The sequence below is a fragment of the Sciurus carolinensis genome, chromosome X (genome assembly GCF_902686445.1).
Source record: "Sciurus carolinensis chromosome X, mSciCar1.2, whole genome shotgun sequence".
Classification (NCBI taxonomy): domain Eukaryota; kingdom Metazoa; phylum Chordata; class Mammalia; order Rodentia; family Sciuridae; genus Sciurus; species Sciurus carolinensis.
The window spans coordinates 111261148-111280818 of NC_062232.1; the positions used below are offsets into that span (position 1 = coordinate 111261148).

Below are 19671 nucleotides of genomic sequence, written 5' to 3' on the forward strand. Positions count from 1 at the left end.
TATTAAATTACAAGGATCTTCACATTTTGGCCCTCGTGAAGTGGTAAATGACTGCTCCATTGTTCAGTAGGAATTTGATGCTGTTCCTAAATTTTGAGATTCAAAGCCTAGAGGTGTGCTTCAGTAAAACATCTCATTTATCCATACACATGGTTGTCTGATGTTCAATACTGTACCACTGGAGAGTCTTGCCTTGTTAAATAGAAAAACTCCCAGGAGGGGCAGCACACAAAGCCCTGCCATTCCTTAACACCAGAGTGTGATTTTTCTTAGATCTCAGCTATGAGCTGCTCTCCATAGCCTGAGATGCCCAACAAGAAAGTTCTGAAGTGAAAAAGTCCAGATCTACCTAAGAAGTCAGACCTGAGAAGTTGCTACCACAGGGCTTTTAGAGGACTACAGACTATGATCAGGGATAAGAAAAGGAGGGGCTTAGAAGGGTGCTGTGTAAAGAAGATGAAAAATACCCAAGAGAAAGTTGGTTTACATCTGGTTTTGTCTGTGGTCAACTTTCTCCCAATCAATAGAAACTCACTTTCCATTTTGACAACAGTTGGGAATGCCTGCCCTGAATTCATACCCATCTAGCAGTTTCAAAGAGAAAGACATAAGCTGAATTCTGAGGAGGCCAAAGACCTCTTGTAAATGTCTGTATACTGAACTGGTTTTAGTGCTGGGATTATCAGACTCACAGAAACACATGTGACACCAAAGGACTTATGGCTTATCAGGAAAGGCCAAAGTGGAATCACATGAGAAATAGTAAAATAGGGCACAAAGAGCAAGGGGCATCTATATGGTACAGCTGATGCCGGACAAGGACACAACCTCCTGTCTGGCCCTTGTCACTGTAATAGAGGTCAATAATACTTTATCACCACCTCTGATTCAAACTCTCTTCACCTCATTTTTCTACTAGCTGGACTCCAGAAGAGGGATCATGTAGAGAATTTCAAGATTAGAGTTTTTTGAAGCATTTAGAAATTGGACAGAATAAAGTGTTATCAAGTTACATTTATTATCTTAAAAATAAATAATGATTATCCTTTCATTTCTGTGTCATTTATTGGAGATAACCAATTTTAAGTGACAGAAAACATTTTATTGGAACAATTCATGCATCTCACTGTCATGAAACTACTGATGCCCATCTTGAAAAGGATGAAATGAACAACACTGGTTTCATATGTTACACAGAAGATGCAGAATGGAAATGAATAACTGGCACATACAAACTTTTTTTTTTTTTTTTTTGCAGTGCTGGGGATTGAACCCAGGGCCTTATGCTTGAAAGGCAAGCACTCTACCCACTGAGCTATATCCCCAGTTCCACATACTCACTTCTAATTACGTGTCTTAAAACATTCCTCAGGATTTCTGAGGCACAATGGAAACCAGTGAGCGTGATCTCAAAATTCTTACTTTTCTTTTATTAAAATGTCTTTCTTGTGTTAGTCATTTCAATCTTATAGGACTCATACATCTAATACAACAGCTGTATTATCTACATAATTCAAAATACTGATGGTATTTGGAAATAAGTCTACTACATGTATGAAATATAACGTTGAACCAAATCACAAATTTAAATTTATATTAGAATTACTAATTCTAATTAGCGATTGATATATTTGAACATGAATAACTTTGAAGTGAACTCCAAATGTGTGAATATGGATTCATAAAAAAAGACATAACCAAAGAATTTACATACTTTATTAAAAGAACAAAAAATGACATAAAAGTAGCATACTAAAATGAGTTGCATAATGTATACTTCTAAACACAAACAAGCACTACAGCACTATAACTTGCAAAAAAAAAAGTCAAAGCATCTGCCGTTGAGGGAATGAGCTCTTACATTTAGAGACAAAACATTATAGGAATGGTTTTTATTTATAAAATATTCTGATCATTATTTAAATCTATAGTTGTTGCACAGTGTTAATAGTTTTCTTAATATAGGTATTTTTTGCCATTTTTCTGTCCCAAATACATGCTTCCATTGACTATATTCTGGATTGCTTTATGAATGCATAAAATTAACCCTTAAAAAAGAGTACGTTTAGGAGTATCCTTTTTAAAAAAGATCTTAATTTATATCTGGTCATAGTTGCACACAACCGAAGCCTCATCTACTGAAGAGGCTGAGGTGGGAGGACTGCTTGAACCCAGGAATTTGAGGCCAACCTGGGGCAATGCAGACATACTCCATCTCAAAAATAATAAACAAAAATTCTTAATTTTAAATGAGTGTACTTGGGAGCATGGGAACTAATTTTTAACAATGATAATAATAAAAGGAAACTTATATTGGAAAGTTCATCCTCAGAATCTAATGACAATGATGTTCACATCATTCCCTCAACTGCTAGACACAAAAGACAACAATAAAACAATTTGGTTTCCATTACTAACAAATAGCATTTGTATATAGACATAAGCTTTGGAACCATGCAGTTCTAAGATAGATAAATCTTCAGGTTATGTGTTTAGGAGAAAAAATGCCTACTCATAGTCGGGTTACTTTTCGGTCTTTTTACAGAGGTATTTTTTATGTAGAAGATGACTAGTGAGGATTTTTACAATATCTGCAGAGTGGTAACTTATTTCACAGTGATATTTTTTTTCTTTTAGGTATACCATAACTGAGGATGGGTTCTATATAAAAATAAATTTTCTCTGGAATAATTCAGCTATTGAGTATTAATGAGCAATTCCCCTACAGGCAAGGACAAAAAAAAGGGGGCTGGAAACTGAATTAGTCAAACTGAACCCTAATGAGGTGATTTTTTGGTCTCATATGCATTTGTTATACTTTGTTCCCTAATTTGTTTTACTTGTAGACAGCCACTGTATTTAAGCTCCAAAGAATGAGACCCAGATGCTGTCAGCAGGCACACCATGTTGTAAGTTCATTGAATATCTTCCTCCATGCTTCTAGGGCCTTTTCTGCTATTTTATGGATGATTTTTTCTGACTTAAAATGTCATATTTCAGGCTGGGGATGTAGCTCAGTGGTAGAACACTTGCCTAACATGCATGAGGCCCTGGGTTCAATCCCCAGCATGGCAAAAAAAAAAAAAAAAAAACATGGAAAAACTCATCTCTCTCTATTGACCTTATGAAAATATATTCTTGTGGCTTATAAATTCACAAGAAAATGTGAAAACAAGGACACAGGTTACATTGGGAAATTATGTTGATGAGTTCCTAACTATAGAATGAATGAATGCTGACATTTTACATCAATGGAAATGATGGCTAGATTGTCAGGCTGTTTGTTGTATGATTATATGGCTGACCTGTGAGTGCTTATGAGATGAGGAAGTAAAAAAAAAAATTCTAACCAGCTGACCCTGAGCTATTTAACAACTGTAAGGCTTGGATTGCTTTCTGACTTTGGCTTATTTTTCTGTCTCCATTTGATTTTTGGGCTGGGGATTGAATCCAGAGCCTTGCACACACTAGGCAAGCACTCTACCACTGAGCTACATCTCAGTCCTATTTTTCTATCTCAGTGAGAACTAGAAAACAGGGCTGCCATGCCCCAGTAGTAGCTCTCCTAACCCCAGGATGTGCTTCTTCTCCAGAACAAGAGCTATATGCTCCAATTTGTGAAGGACTCAAAGGACCTAGAGTGATCTATCCCTTAACCTTTCTAATCTCAACCTTTTCTAGGTCTCATTTCCTCGGCAGGACAAGAAAGTTCCATGTCTATTTGTAGTTGGTGTGGAGCTAAAACTGGCAGAAATGATCAGATTGAAACATTCTCTTCCAGCTCCTATGTTATGTAAGATTTTGGCTGGTTCTCTTCTTAGTTAAAACAAAACATTGGGAGGCTCAAGTGGCACATCAAAGTACTCTGTAATCTGGTAAAGGCAGGTCAGAAAACAGCTTCCACCGAGCAGGCATAATGTAAATCAAGTTATTTCCAAAGTTGTGCCAGGAGCATGTTTTCCTCTGTTGAAGGGGATGACCTGCCCTATACTGGTCATACTTAATTGTTAAGTTACATCTCTTGACTGCCCATTTGTTTGGGGGCCTGAATCTTAAAGGAGGAAGAGAGAGGTCAACAATAGCAATCTGACTATTACTTAAATACATATTAGATGACATACATATTAACTGATGTATATACCAATAATTTTCTGGGAAACATGAAATCTGATTTGACCACAATGAGAATAACTATTTTGCAACTTACAGCATATCTAACTGCTTGAAATCATTAAAAAAAGTAAACTTCTAGTAGAAACCCACTTGGGGTGTATGTGCGTGTGCATGTGTGTGTGTGTGTGTATGTGTGTGTGTGTGTTTATAGTGGGGGTTAATTCACAAAGCAAACAATCTTTGCTAGTGGTCTTGCTGAAAGAAAGACTTCTGCTCTTGTTTAGTGCTCTTAGTTCAAGTTGACCTTTCCCTGTTACCAGCCTTCTCTTATGGTGAGCTGCAGCAAACTAGAAAAGCATCCACAACAGCAAAGCAAAACCCCTCCTTCTCAAGGCCTTAGAAATACCTCTTTCTTACTAATGTTTCCACTATCATCACAGACTTCTTACGTTAAAAAAAAAAGTTCCAAGGATTGCTTTCATGGACTATGTACATAAGTGCAAAAAAGGTGTGTCTCACACATCCGCACCCTAACTGAGACAATCAGGTAACGGCAGCATATGTCTCTTAAACACTGTCAAGGGGTCATTCCACAGTATCTTTATGTATGGTTTTTCAAATATGAATTGGTTTCAAAATATGTTTTAGTCATCCTCTAATCCTCATGTAATTGTGTACATAATTGCAGAAAACAGATATGTTACATGAATAGGATAATTTTAGTTATAAGAAGGGGTCAGGTAACATTTCATATATGCAAAGTTTATGTTCTGCTGTCAAAATACTGAGGAATAACCCAATCCACACAACAAATTCTATGAACTATAAAACCTGACTCTAAAATCCATGTGTTGTAAACTTTTTGACCAAAAAGTCACACAAGGAAACAAATTCGGCTTTCACATAAGACTTAGGGATTTAAAAAAAAAAATCAACCATATCTGTTTTCTGAGTTTTGAACTGTATCTTTGACATGCTTATACTGTCACAAACCATGTATAGTTTACAAATAAAAATTTCACACACACACACACACACACACACACACACACACAATGTCTAAAGGTAGCCATGTTGTAGTTTTGTTGCCAAAGCAACAACTAAATATAATTAGTTAACAATTATTATTTTTGTATAAAGGTAAATTTGTTCTTAAACTGTGAATTGTAGAGAGTTGTTATGGACTGTGATCTACATTTTGCCATGCTTCAATGTCAGTTTAGAACCTATCTAGATTGGATGACTATATGTAGTAAAAACTTAAAACTTTCCCTAACTGTCCTTCAACATTAAATCCATTAGTTACTTAGAGATATAAAAAGTAAAAAATATGAACCTTAAAAACTAACAATAAAAAAATGAAAACATGGCACCAATTAACGAGTTGGTGCTTAGAACCTATATTTGTAGTTATATTTACAGTTTGATTAGACTAGCAACTAAGTTTTCAAAAAAAAGTTATATTTTTAAATGCTATTTCTTCTATTGCCTTCAACAGGCACTGGTAAAACTAGGCCACTATCTTACTGAATCTATTAATCAAAATTGGGAAATCAAATTTCCCTCATAAATTTTACTTAGTTCTATTTTAATGTATGTGAAATGTATGAGTGAGAAAAAGAATGAAGACTCCAGTTTCTAACCATTCTGAGTGCCACAGCCTACTCTACAGACTACAAGAACTCAGAAAACTTGTGGTTGCGCTTTACCTGAGAGCATCCTCGTTGACACTCTCTAAAGAGGGTTTTGGAAAAAGAACCAAATAACATTCCAAGTAGCACATGAGCCTTCTCTCTTATTTCATTAAATGCAATGTAAATCTGGTTCCTTATTCAGACATCAGCACTATGCTTACTGGTCATGCCATTTATAAGTGATTCAGACTGTAAAGGCTAATTTTGATTGGTTCCTGCTGATGGCAGGGAGGAGGTCCTGGCATTCTCCCAAGCTGGAGAGCAGGTGAGCTGAGGGCTCCCATTAGGGAACACAGCCAGTGCTGTAGGACAACACTTATGGCAAGATCAAAGTGCTTTAGCATGTTCAGAAACGGATGGAGTAGGGAGAAGATGGCTTTCATGATTAACTACAAAGTAAAGACTAATCTAGAAAAGTGAAATGAAATGCAACAGCTGGTGGTGGAATCATGCTCCTATTGCAAAAGTAAATACTGTATTTAAATAGCAATTTTATGAATCCATTTTTAAATTTAATCTTAATCCCTCTTTAAAATATATTTATGCTATGGTCACATAGTGCTTTTTGCAAAAATTGAAACTACTAAAACCCTCTTAAAAGATATTTTTAGATTATTTTTTCTGTATATATGACCCGTTTCAGCCAAGTTTCAGCACTCTTGCATAGTTTCGCAAAAGGCTGAGAAAAATGGACAAACAATAATTTGAGATAAATAACAATAGAGGCCCTTGTAAAACACAAAGATTATAAACTGTTAACTAAGAATCACAAATGGTTAGAATTTCATATATACAATTCATCCAGTAAATTTGTGCTTAGAGTCACTGATTTCGTGACTTGTCTTTTTAACTGGAAATTTAAAGTCTAATGACTTATTGGTCTTATTTTCTCTTGAAAAGAGATAATTTTAATAAGTCATTGCACAACTAGCTTAAAGAGTACTATCTTAAAATTGCATCTCTCAAAACTCTGTTGAATTTGATGAAAACTTTAGGACTTTGAGCTTTCTTTCTTTAAACTCATTTACATAGCAACTTTAAAAATGTCATCAATATAGAAACTTGTGGCTCCAAAATACAACTACCATGGATATCCCCTATTGAATTTCTTCCTACAAATAAGTCATTTTTAATGTCTTCCAGTGCTTAAAGCAATATGAAAACAACTGTACTCTAGGTTTGTTATCTATGTACATCTATGCCACAAGTTTAAAAAGTTCAATGAGATAGTATGTTGCATCAAAATGTCAAACTACAGAAAAGTTCATTTTGCACAAAAATTCCCATCTCCATTGACCAGCTCAGGTGCTTCCTTCCTGGATTTATGTGATCAGATCTGCCCTTCTGGAGAGGCACCGGCACAGATTATACAAAATTCAGTTGCTTACAAAAGACATTTCAAAAAGACATACTCTATTTTCTTTTCTAGCAGTGTTAAGATTTTAGGAAACAAATTTAAGTGGTTCAAAGAGTAAACCGGGAAAAGTTAGGACAACTCTTGATCTCTTGCTCCAGGCAACACTGTCAACAGATAACAGTGGCTCAATACAAGCGAGACTGTCTAGAAATCACTGTTGACCAGGATTTGGATTGATAGTTAAGATCAGTAGGATACAAACTACCAGGGATAATTTAATTATCTTATATTCTGAGTCAAAGTGCTTTGCTCATGCTTTGTCCATGGAGTCTGAAATGTTCTGAAGCAAAATGTGAGGAGAAGGGATAATTGGGAGTTCTGAGTCCTACAGTTGGCTGGGCACCCTTGAGCAATCACGTGCTCTGGGTCTTAGAAAATAAGACTGCGAAAAGTCTTCACCATATCCATTGTTCTGCAATTCAAACCCACCAGCTGGCTTAAGGTATCCTAAATCAGACTTTCTTTGATTGTCATTTTCATAAAGGAGAAAAACAACATATATATTTTATGGTTTTATACTTTCCCATGGGAGAATATATATTTAGTAGAAAATATTAAATCTAAGTTGTGTAAAATATCATATGTTTCTACCACTGTATAATAATGTTAATAACTCCATAGAGTGGAGGAGGTATGCTATGTAGCACAGGAATGGATTAATTGCTATTTTTACTGTGTGCAACTATTTCATAAGTATTAGTAATGAGAATTCAGTTCATTTCTATGGAATATAGCCTCTCTACACTAACCAAAGTGTGCTAACACCTGTATTATAATTGTGAAACATACATAAAGGCTAATGATTCCAAACAATAAGAAAGCTTGGGTATGATGCACAGGACTCTGATGTTGAAGTCTAGGCAGGGAAAAACTTGCCATGTATCACAGGCACTGGCTCCTTCACAATAAATGTTTAACAGAATTGGAAATTCAGTGAAACTTTAGCTAAAGACAATTGTGGACATCTTTCCTAGTTGTTTTGCATAAATCAAAGAGTAATTTTAAATGTCTCCCTGTCCCCATCTCTACCATTTCTCCGAACCTGTACTCAGGCTCCCTCTGTGATCAATAGAAAAGATTGTCCATTTGGGGAGGAAAGGCTTCATTTGGAACCAATTCTCTTTCACCCTGACTGACTTTTGCTAGATTGCCTCTTACTTATTATTCAGAGTAGTCTAAAGAGCACGAGCCATTTGCATTTGGAAATGGCACTTGTGTAAAAGGTTACAATGCAATGGTTTTACACACTTTCTGCCAGTATGTAAAAACTATCTCCACTCCCCCATCTCTCTGTTTGATTTATACCCTGCAATTAGCATACCTTTAAGCTCCCAAGTACCAGTTTCTCAGCTGAAGATGACAAATGGCTCAATTTTAGACACTCAACCTAGGAGACAGGATTTCTTGAGACACAAAAAAATGTAATGCGTGCTTTATATAAATTTTAGTATAAAAGCTGAGAACTTCATTAAAAGGCAAAATTATTCTTTTTTTAGGCTATTTAAGAGGAGTGTATTAGGAGTTAATGTCTTAAGAAGTTCCTTACTTTGGGTGGGTAATTATTTCTCACAAAAAAATCTAGTAAGCTTACTGAATTATGCAGGGTCAGAGCTACAGGTACAAATTATATACATGCATGTTTATGAACAAATTTTGTGCACACTCAAAAGTGAGGCCTTTTAAATGTCTGCCTCTAGAAACCTACAGAAAGATTCTAAAGAGAGCATATAAACATGAACCTGTCATGTTTTCAAGCACATAAACTTCTGTTCCCCACTAGTAACATTTTAATTTTTATCAAACACCACACATAAACAGCAAAACACTATAGTATGTAAGGACTAATTCCAACCCAACCCAGTACAACACAATGATGTGGAAATTGGTACTGGACATATTTGTTACATTCTAAATCAACCCAATAGACTATCCTGTAAACACAATAGTAAGGTAACACTTCAAAAACAGATAAACATTTATCCACCAAGAATGTAGAGTAAACCAACAGTACACTGTGGAAATTAATTTAGTATACTGGTTATTGGAAAATCACAAATTCTATGGTCTTATTCTACCCAATAATTCAAACAAGATGAGTAGTAGTTACTAGTTTTCTATTTGTGTCTTGTTTTACCATCTCTGCTGATTTTTCATGTTTCATTTTTTATTCAAATTTGTTAGCTGGTACCTTTGCTTTGTTAATATATTGACTGCACCATGCTTATTGTTGTGTTGGTAGAAGAGGACATTTGAGAATACATATAGAAAGGCCATATGGAGGTTCTCATGGAGAGATTCCGGTACTCCGTAACTCTGCTGTTCAGAATTTCGACTGAAATGGGGAAAAACAAGAGAAAGAGTGAGAAATATTGAAGGGATATTGCATTCTGAGTTAGGAGATTAGTTCTTGTTTCAGTTCTGAACTTCAGTTTTACATCTGTGAAAGTGGGCTGTTGTGAATGATCACTAAACAGCCATACAGCTATGACCGTCTATGGGAAGTTCCCATCGAGAGCTATTTTGGAGAACTGTGCTCAATTAACAGAGTTACACTCCATTGTTTCAGGCATTATCTAAACAATACCAAAACTTTTTGCCCATTATCCACCCATTGACTGATCTTCAACAGGTACATATTAGAAAAATGTGTTCAACACCAAACAATTTGAAATATGCCAATATTAAATAAACTTCACACTTTACAAGAGTGTTTTAAAGCCATGCAGAAATAGCCTAAGTGAGGCATATAGTAATGTACAAAACGGTTTTTGACCTTTAGAGAAATTTTCAATACTTCTTAGATATCAAATGCCTCTACATTTTCTAATGGACACAAGCAAAAAGAATCACTCTTCCCATGTGCATTTTGTTGGAAAGTTAGTTTTAATTATGACTTTTGTTTACCTTGACATGCAGTAGCTATTGAAAATGGAGCAAGGTGTTGGCAAAATCTATAGTCTCATGTATGGTGCTTTTCCCAAGTTGCCACTATCCCAAATGACACCCCTGAAAACTATTACCATTTATGTTTCCTTCTGTTATTCCATGGATTCAAAAGTGTCTTTTAAAAACAGTCCTTATGATAAAAGGACTTGTTTATCTACTGTACATCTGGCAATCAGCTCTGTTCAAAACAGAGTTGGTGGCCTGTGTATCCTCAGCAGCAAAGAAGGATTAGCTGGGAACACAACTGCTGCCTCCTTCAAACGACAATGTGGCTGCAAGGACTTCATATTTTCAATGACTAACATAAGCAATTCAGAGTTGGTACACTTATTTAATGTCCTTAGAATTAAGATATCTAGCCCTCTTAAGTGGCTTCAAAAGATACATGTGCAGGTGAATGATTGGTCAAATTGTGTGCTACCATGGGCTCTGGACTAGGCAAAGAGGAGATTAAGGGTGCAGGGGAAAAATCCCAGAGCAATGGAATTTTTAAATAACATGATTTCAATGAAAGTAATGATTAAATCACTTGATCATGCCACTCAAAATTCAAAACAGCTGGAGCAATTTTGGGTGACTTATATGGGAAGCAACATAAGGCAGCTGACTGTAAATGCACTATTTTCCACAATGTCATCTGAGAAGCATGACACTTACTGTCTTTAAGATAATCATCTCAGTAAAATCCTGACAAATATTACTTTGGGGAGGGGTGCTGGGAATCGAACCCAGGGCTTTACACGTTAGGCATGTACTCTACCACTGGGCTATGTCCCTGGCCCTACTTTGTTGTATTTCAGTTAAAAAATGAAGCTATAAAAATGTTCAGGAATCAGAGTTCAAAAGTGACCTATGTGTTTGGCTAACAAATAACACCCCTTTAAAAATAGGCACCCATTGCAGAAATTGTAAGCTGTATTCTCTAAAAAGAACATAGTTATCAGCTGTCATTTCCATATTAAAAAGCACATTTTGCTCTCTCATTTCAATTTGGACAATTTAGAATGTGTACATCAACCTCTATGTCATAAGTGGTATCTCAATGAAAATATTTAGCAAAGCCTGTAGCAAATACATTTGTGTAAATAAAAAGATATAACCTATAAATATTATTTATATTAATACTTAAAGAAACTTACTGTTCTACTGGTAACTTCTACATCTGTGAAACAAACATGCTGCTATTCAGTTCATCTATTGATAATTGGGGTATCTATAGTAGTAAAAAAGATTTTAGATTAAAATAGTTTCTTGAGAGAATTCTGTTTCTTTTGTTCACTGCTTGGACATGGTAATCAATGATTATAATCAATTTCACAGAAAAGCTTAGACATATTTTTTAAACTTTAGACATATTGACCATTTCCACTAATAGCAAAGCACAGATTAGAATGTGGTTTGCTCCACAATTAGTTAATGCTCAGTGTGCCTCATGGTGCTCATGCTTTTAATTTAAGCAGCAGAGGAACTTGCAGTCTGGGCATGGTTAGCACTTTGATATGGCAGAACAGCATTATTCAATAATTATCATATGTATCATCTTTAAATTTTTTTCATTTTTATTAGTTCTTTTTGATTGTACATGGCAGTAGAGTCCATTTTGACTTATTTACACAAACATGGAGTATATCTTATTTTAATTAGGATTCCAATCTTGTGGATGTACATGATGTGGAGATTCATTGTGATGTATTCATACAAATGTACCATCTTAAATTTCAAGACTCCTCGAATACTTATAATTTGCCAGTGACTCTGACTGAAAAATATCTAAAGCAAATGAAAATTGAAACAACAAAAGCACATCTAATGTTTGTATGAGAACGAATGTCTGATGTAATCACCAGGTAATGATAAGGCCATCGATGCCTTGGAAAGAAATGTGACACCTCGCTTTCTTTCCAGTGTATCTGAAAGTAAAAGTGATGATTGTACTAAGTCGAAGTTCAAGCACAATAACCAAAAAAATGGCAGGAAAATAAAATCAATTCTCATCTTGATCAATGAGAAAACATTTAAGAAACAGTACAGTATATACATTTGAGGATTGGTATGGTAGCAAAAATTGGATATAGAATATCAAGAATGACATCTGTTCACTGATTAAAATTGAGTAAAATTCCACCAATTAACCTTAGGGTGAATGGTAAAGTATATACAACATCCTAGAGTGTGCACAAAAGTAAAATTTGTAAATGTGACAATTGGTTAAGAAACACGTAAGTACATGGACCAGTGTCTCTCACCAATCCAAAAAGCATACACTGTGCCTTCCCAACATGTTGTCATTTTCTAGGTCTGAACAGGTGAAATAAATGGCCAAACCTGATTGCCTGTAGTTGTTGCAGCGAAGGGAACGCTGGTGGCAGGTGTTGTTGCTGCAGACACAGTGGTAGGTGTAGCACCGTGCATCATAGGCACTTTCAGTAGGAAACCATGGAAGCAACACACGGGAGGGCAGAGCATTTATGTAATGACGACATTCGATGGAATGAGGTGTGGTAGGTATCACAGCAACAAGCCAAGTGACATCATCATGATGGAAACACCAGGGTTCAACATGCAATCACAGTCAGTGCAAAGCAACACAGCATGGAAGGAGGGAAATTTAAAAAGAGAAAATGGGAAAGCCAATTATAGTTACCATTAAGGAAAAAGGAACCATTCTCAACATTTAGTAAGTTTTTGAGCAGTATCATATGGTAGTTGACTCAAAAGGTCAAATTTTCAAAAGGGTTTATAACGAATGTATATGGGAAAAAAATCTGATGCTACCAGGGCTATCTATCTGAAGTTAGTTAAGCAAACAAGTAACTGGTTGCACATTTTAAAGGGGATTAGGGAATTGTGGATTGGTGTTTGGATTCACTGACTTTATGGACATGAGTGCTGTCATTAGATTTGCAGGTGTAAAGGGGCAGTTTTATGTATACTTACCTGACCTGCACACAAACAGAAATGTAGTTTAATTGGTGGGTACATGGTAGGGAAACAGATATGAGGACTACAGTGGACTATTTGTACAGGTTTTTAGGTTCTCTTCTGGCAAGTTCCTTGGAAACTGGCTACTTATCAAATAAATACATGGAGTCCTTCATAGTAAATCTTGTCTTCACAGCAAGTATTAGAGTTACAATGGCTAGCAACTGTAAAATTTGTCTCAGGATGTTTTTTTCTTTGCCTTCTCTAGTTTCAGTTTCAATCTGAAAGTTTTGGCTGCTTTTCTGATTTCCAGTATACTTTGGAAAGCCAATCAGGGAATTGATGTGTGATTGGCAGCTATACACATACAATAATTTATTGTGTCTATATTAATCGAACTCAGGCTTTCTGAAAGCCTATTGAGAACGTGAATGGCCAGAAGGGGGAAAATCAACATATGTAATGTCATAGAAACCAAAAATGTACCCCAAATGGCTATTAACAGAAACTTCATACTTATCCCTCCCACTCAACTCTAGTTGCCTGTTACCTACAGTCATCCCTTTATTGTCTCACATGCTAAATTGAAAAACAGTCTTATTTCCCCTTTGGGAGCACAGCAACTACACAGGAAGCAGCAGCACTAAAGCATGCAATTTGCATTCCTAAGCAGAGCTCTGAAAGTAAAAGACAGGGAAACATCTCCAAGAAACAGGTCACCAAATGTCAACACAAAGACACAAATCTCAAACTTGGAGAAGTCTGTTCTTCTAATCGTATGCATAGAATGTTCCAGTTAGTCTCACTGGAAATGTTGTTAATTCCTACAGGGGACAGCTAATTCCTCAATAACAGAGGCCTCACTTCTGTTGCCAGGGTTCAGAACTTACTATGTTGTGAGTTCTGCTTCTATGTGATCATCACTTTGACCTTTTATTTTATCTCCATAAGCCTGTTAGTGCCTTCTGGCATCTGTAACTACTGTACTCCACCAATAGGATGGAGATCAAGTTGATACAAACTCTCAAAAAGGATGGGAGGAATTGGGTTGATATGAGATGGTAGATTTGTAAAGGGTGGGACTTTCCTCCCTGCATTGAAAAGATCTATTTTTTCTAGATCTGTTCTTGCTTCTCATGAGGATTTTAAGACTTGTAAACTCCTCGGTTGCTTTCTCAACCTCTTCAGTATCAGTGATGTGCAAAATGGCTTAGAGATGGCTACCATGTTGTGTTGGTGGCTAGTGGCTAACTAAAGGTCCTGTCCATAACTGGTTGCTAAAAATCTCATAACCCCCAAAGAGTCGTTTTAAAAATGATTCTGTTGTGTCTAGTTTCTGTGCAGATGGCACTTCATTCTAGAACACTACAGAATTCAGCACAGAACACTGAAGAATGCTTTACTTATGCCATTCTTTCTCAACATCCGAGTGTGGAATGGCTTAGGTCATATGGATAACTTTTTTGGGGGAAACTATTTCATTGTACTTTAGACCTTTGAAATATTTTACACGTTTAAAATAATATATGTAAACCTAAATAATTACCCAGTCTCTCTTTTTTTTAAAAAAGTGTACCATTCCATGGTATTTAAATTGTTCAGTTTCTCTAGGCAAAGAAATATTTTTTTAACATGTCAGTTGCTATTTGGGGGATGGAACTAGAGAAATGGCAGGGTCAGTATTTGGTCACAGTGGCAACCACCTTGGACTTGAGAAAATAAGACTATTTTGGTTCCACAAAGACATGGAACACAAAGCACCATACTAAATGTTAATTATTCAGAAAATGACCAATCACATCATTCTGTCACTCATCTCTTTCATAGTTAACAGCAGAAAAACACATTTTTTTCAGATTAGAAAAAGTTGAGAATTTTTGTACAAAACCTACCAAAACTTGAAGCGGGTGCCATGCACAGTATTGGCCCTGTACACCATGCAGAAAAGCGTGGAAAGTAAAGAAAAGAGAGATTTCATTATTAAAGTTTTACAGATGGAAATGAATTTTTAACTAGAAAGATACTTTATTCGCAATATCAATTAATCAGCTCATGCATACCCAGTAATCCTTCATGCTTATAATTATAGATTAGCGTTAAGATGACAAACCCAGTTAAAGTAATTCTTGAATTCTTAGGTTAAAAAATGAACTTTAATTTGTCTTTAAAGAAATCATTTCATTTAAATTACATATTTATTCTGGGCATATATGTTGTAATTTTTATCATAAAAGTTCATTTATTACACATATTCTTTTCAAAATATGCTCCAGTAGCTGTATCTGGTGCCTATTTTCCTATTTAGAACATTAATCTATTAGTACTGCCTCCTCCACCTCGTAGAAATTGAGGACTTCATTATGAACATATGACAAGATTCTTTCCCTTAAGAAGGGGCCCTCGGCCAGACAGGGTTTCTTCATTTTGCTATTGATTAAGGGAAAGGAAAATTTTCTCACATTTTTGCATGTAAATCTAGATTTTTATACTGGCCAAAACTGGCAGAAAAGAAGTCTAACTTCTAAACAAATCAACAGATTAAGAAAACCTATAGTGAACAATGTACATTTCTCCACATTCAACCAAATGGGCTATGCATTCATTCTACAAGACAAATGGAAGTAACCAAAGTGGAAAGATCTAATGGGTAGGTAAATGTCTAAAAATCTTGAGGGGGAAAAAACACCAGAAATAAAGGTACCTCAACTCACAATGGTTCTTTCTTTTACTTTGTGGACATTGCATATTTTTGTTTTAGGTAACCATTGTTTTGTTTTAGTAACCATTAGATATCAGTGGTTACTTTTTATAAGTGATGTAAGAAAGTGCTAAAGAATTAAATTTTTCCTTTTCAGAAACTATTTTTATGATTATGTGTAACTTAAATGGTGTCATGAAGAAATATAGTAATGAAAGATTTTTTAAAAATTAATTAACAGATTGATTTATTAATTAACTAATGTTTTTCCCAAGTCGAAGTATACAATACTGTGTGTTCTAAATGTTTTCAGAACTAACAAGGCTTTCTAAATAAATATTTTAAGCAGATGTTATTTTCATTTAATAATCATTTACAAAGTGGGATATTTAGGATTCTGGGGAAAAAAGTTTATTTTTACTTCCAGTGGTTAGTATTTCAATTTATTCCTAAGGCACCATATGTTCACTCTTAAAGTACTAAACCACTGGAAGAAAATTATTTTCCCCATATATGATATTTACTTGAATGAAATTCTGGTTTTAAATTTTCTTCTCAATTAGTCTCAAAACTGTTACACTATTAAATATAGATGAATGTAGAAGGTAATATAAAATATGCAGCAAAGTATCAGAAAATGTAACAAACTGCTATGTTTTTATATTAACTTGTTCATGAGTTAGAAGCTAACACTTCCTATTTTACATATATTATACTGTGCCATACTACACTTACTATAAATTTAAGGGTAGTTTTAAAATTACTGCCTTTGGTATATCACTCTATGGACTGCAGTTTTGTAATGCTGATGCTGGAATTATTTTTTGTTTTATTTTTGGGGGATAACAGACTGCTGTCTGTGAAAGTGATACCTAAGAGTCAAGGAATTAGTTGAGATCAAACCAAGCAAATGGATCACAAGAAGCAAGAAACAAAAAACCTATAAAGAAAAATATTAATACTTTCTCCTAGTTTGATTCCAAACCACTAATTTTTAGAATCATAGAAAAACAAGTTGTTCAACAAATATTAGCAGATCAAGCATAATTGCTTTGTTTTATTTCTAATCAATCAAAATGCATGTGGATTGTTCTCCCAATGAAAGCCCTTTGAAAACTGCTTTGCATCATATATATTCACAACATCTGTAAACTCAAGGTACCCAGAGCTATGTTCTCACCTGTCGGGATGAACGCTGGCTGTGGGAGTTGCATGTTAGCCAGAGCCTGTTGGCAGTGGAAAACATTTGGATTAAAGACCGGGGCGGCACCGTTGGGCTTTTCAAGGGCCGATCTCTTTGGTATCAGTTGAAGTGCACCAGGCTGTAGGGCCTGTGGGGGAGGGATGGATTAAACGCAAATACCAGAGTGAGTAAAAAATATAGTCAAATCAAGCAAGCAGTAGTTATGTAATGAATGGCCTGGGAATTTCTGCAAAGGTATCCATTGAGCAAGCCATTCAATAAGCAGCAGCTGCATAGCAAGGTAACCCACTGCAGAGATGAAGCAGTTCACTGAACAAGCAGTTAGGCCAAAACACAAAAAAAGCAAGGTAAAAAGGAAAAGCTTTTCAATATCCCTAATTCAGACCTCATTTGAACAGGATGCAACAGAAAACTATTACAGCAAATACATTTACAATTAACATCACAGAAATGCTCAATTATTAATCTGTAAAAATGGGATGAGCAGAAGCAACAGGTACAGCAGGAAAGAAAATCCTGCCTGTTAAAATTCTGATACGGATCTAGGAGATAAGTGGTATACAGATGATAAAACAGATGCTGATAGATTAGAGTCTGATACTGTGGCCCTATAAAACAAAATCTAATTAATACAAAGACCTCAGGTTCAAATTCTAGAAGTATATGTTTCTTAACCCACCTGGAAGGAAAAAGAAAATGAATTATTCCTCCCCTACCACCTACCTCACCTGGGTATGATATACAGTTAAGCAAAATAAATGTGTTTCTGCTTTATATAGGATCACTGTGTATTTTAGTATGCACCATTTGCTTTGTTAAATCCTTGTAAGGATTAATTCTAAAACCTATCAGCATTTTAAACCCTTCTTTCAAGTTTGTATTTCTTTCAAAATCCCACTGTGCTTATAATACTCAGACCTGCTCCAGATTCATTGAAGAAGTTTCACATTACATTTTTTCCTCAACAAATTGCACATTACTTTAAAAACATGCACCAGCAACAACCATTAGGTACACTCCAACTTCTTAATGAGACAGTGACACCTGTGCAGAGTAACTAGCCTTGTATGTACCAAAAAGGGTTACGCCATGCCCTTTTTATTCCTGTGGTTATCAAGGGCCTAAAGCTATTTCTTTTTTCTTTTGGGGACTCTGCTGTTGGTGCACACAGTGTGACAGGTCTGCATTTTATTAGTGAGTTTATTTTCATTTCCTAAAAAAGTGAGGTGAAAATAAACCAAGTAGCTTTAGATTTCCAAACTGATCTGAGAGGAAGTGGTGGCAAAAGTCATGACTAAAATCATAAATTATAAAGGATAATTTATCGTTTCAAATGCCTTTTATCACCATTGAGGGAAAATGGATTAGCTGAAGACTTCAATAGAGTAGGACAGATTATTTAAAAGATTTCCCTTTGGTATAAGTATGGGGTGTCCCTTTCCCTAGAAAGTTAGAAGCATGGTGTGATCATCAGAATCAAACTTGTGTTGCTTAGTAAACTACAAATTGAGGAAAGGCCTAGGTGGACATTTGACTCATGACTCCTAGTAAGGTAGCACCCCTGGCTTAATGCTGGGGTCTATCAGTTCTGATTGGGTGGTGCTTGTACTGCCATTAAATCTTTCCCTTATCAACACTGGCCAGGGCCTCAATACCCTCATCACAAATTTGCCAACTTACCAAAGATGTGGTAGAATGTGGATGAAATAATTATCAACCCTCCAAGTTCTTTTTCCTACCTTTATTTTATTAATTTATTTTATGTGGTGCTGAGGATCAAACCCAGTGCCTTACATGTGCTAGTCAAGTGGTCTACCACTGAGCTACAGCCCCAGCCCCTCCAAGTCATTTTTTAATGCATGCAAGTTGCTCTCAACAAAGTCAACCTGAGCTATACATATACAAAAGGTATATGTATATACTCCCCTTTTACAAAGCATTTCTACTCTGAATTCTTAAAGATATAAAAAGATTATAAAGAAACTGTGGTATATATATACAATGGAATATTACTCAGCCATAAAGAATGATAAAATTATGGCATTTGCAGGCAAATGGATGAAATTGGAGAATATCATGCTAAGTGAGATAAGCCAATCTCAAAAACCAAAGGACGAATGATCTCGCTGATAAGCAGATGATGACACATAATGGGGGGTGGGAGGGGTTAGTGTTAGTGTCAGGGTTAGGGTTAGGGAGCGGGGCAAGAATGGAGGAAGGGAGGACTGTATAGAAGGAAAAGAGGGGTGGGAGGGGTGGGGGGAAGGGAAAAAATAACAGAATGAATCAAACAGCATTACCCTATATAAATTTATGATTACACAAATGGTATGCCTTTACTCCATGTACAAACAGAGAAACAACATGAATCCCATTTGTTTACAATAAAAAAAAGATTAAGCATCTTCATGAAGCCCTCCTTTTATATGGTCTTACCTCAAACAAATTCCTATGGGCTATTTTGACTTTGCAACTAAGATCCTGTGTGATCTGTTGCTCAGGAAGGGATTTTACATTGACATTCACAAGTACCAGTTGAGGGCATACTATATAATATTTAGCTCTCCAGATGGAAATTTGATGCTCATATGTAATGTATGCATTCTACCAAACATACTCAAATCATCAGAAATGGGTAGAAACATGAAGGTCTCATGTCCAAGCATGGGGAGAGATG

The 19671-nt window shown here is 35.7% G+C and overlaps 1 protein-coding gene and 1 non-coding gene across 12 annotated transcripts in view; one reads left to right on the forward strand and one right to left on the reverse strand.

Moving 5' to 3' along the window:
* Window positions 1-1698: 1698 nt before the first annotated feature.
* Window positions 1699-19671, reverse strand: part of Mbnl3 (muscleblind like splicing regulator 3) — a 114819-nt gene continuing 96846 nt past the window's right edge. For 7 of the 11 annotated variants that reach the window (XM_047535671.1, XM_047535677.1, XM_047535669.1 and 4 more), the window contains 5 exons: window positions 16971-17121; window positions 14985-15020; window positions 12496-12590; window positions 11310-11383; window positions 1699-9556 (listed from right to left, as the gene is read on the reverse strand). In XM_047535671.1, the coding sequence (XP_047391627.1) occupies window positions 11327-11383; window positions 12496-12590; window positions 14985-15020; window positions 16971-17121 (339 nt within the window). In that variant the 3' untranslated portion in view covers window positions 1699-9556; window positions 11310-11326. The remainder of the gene's footprint in view (window positions 9557-11309; window positions 11384-12495; window positions 12591-14984; window positions 15021-16970; window positions 17122-19671) is intronic. The other 4 variants (XM_047535672.1, XM_047535675.1, XM_047535674.1 and 1 more) reach the window with 3 other exon arrangements.
* Window positions 3000-3075, forward strand: Trnav-aac (transfer RNA valine (anticodon AAC)). Its single transcript has one exon. It is a non-coding gene; the product is annotated as a tRNA-Val (tRNA).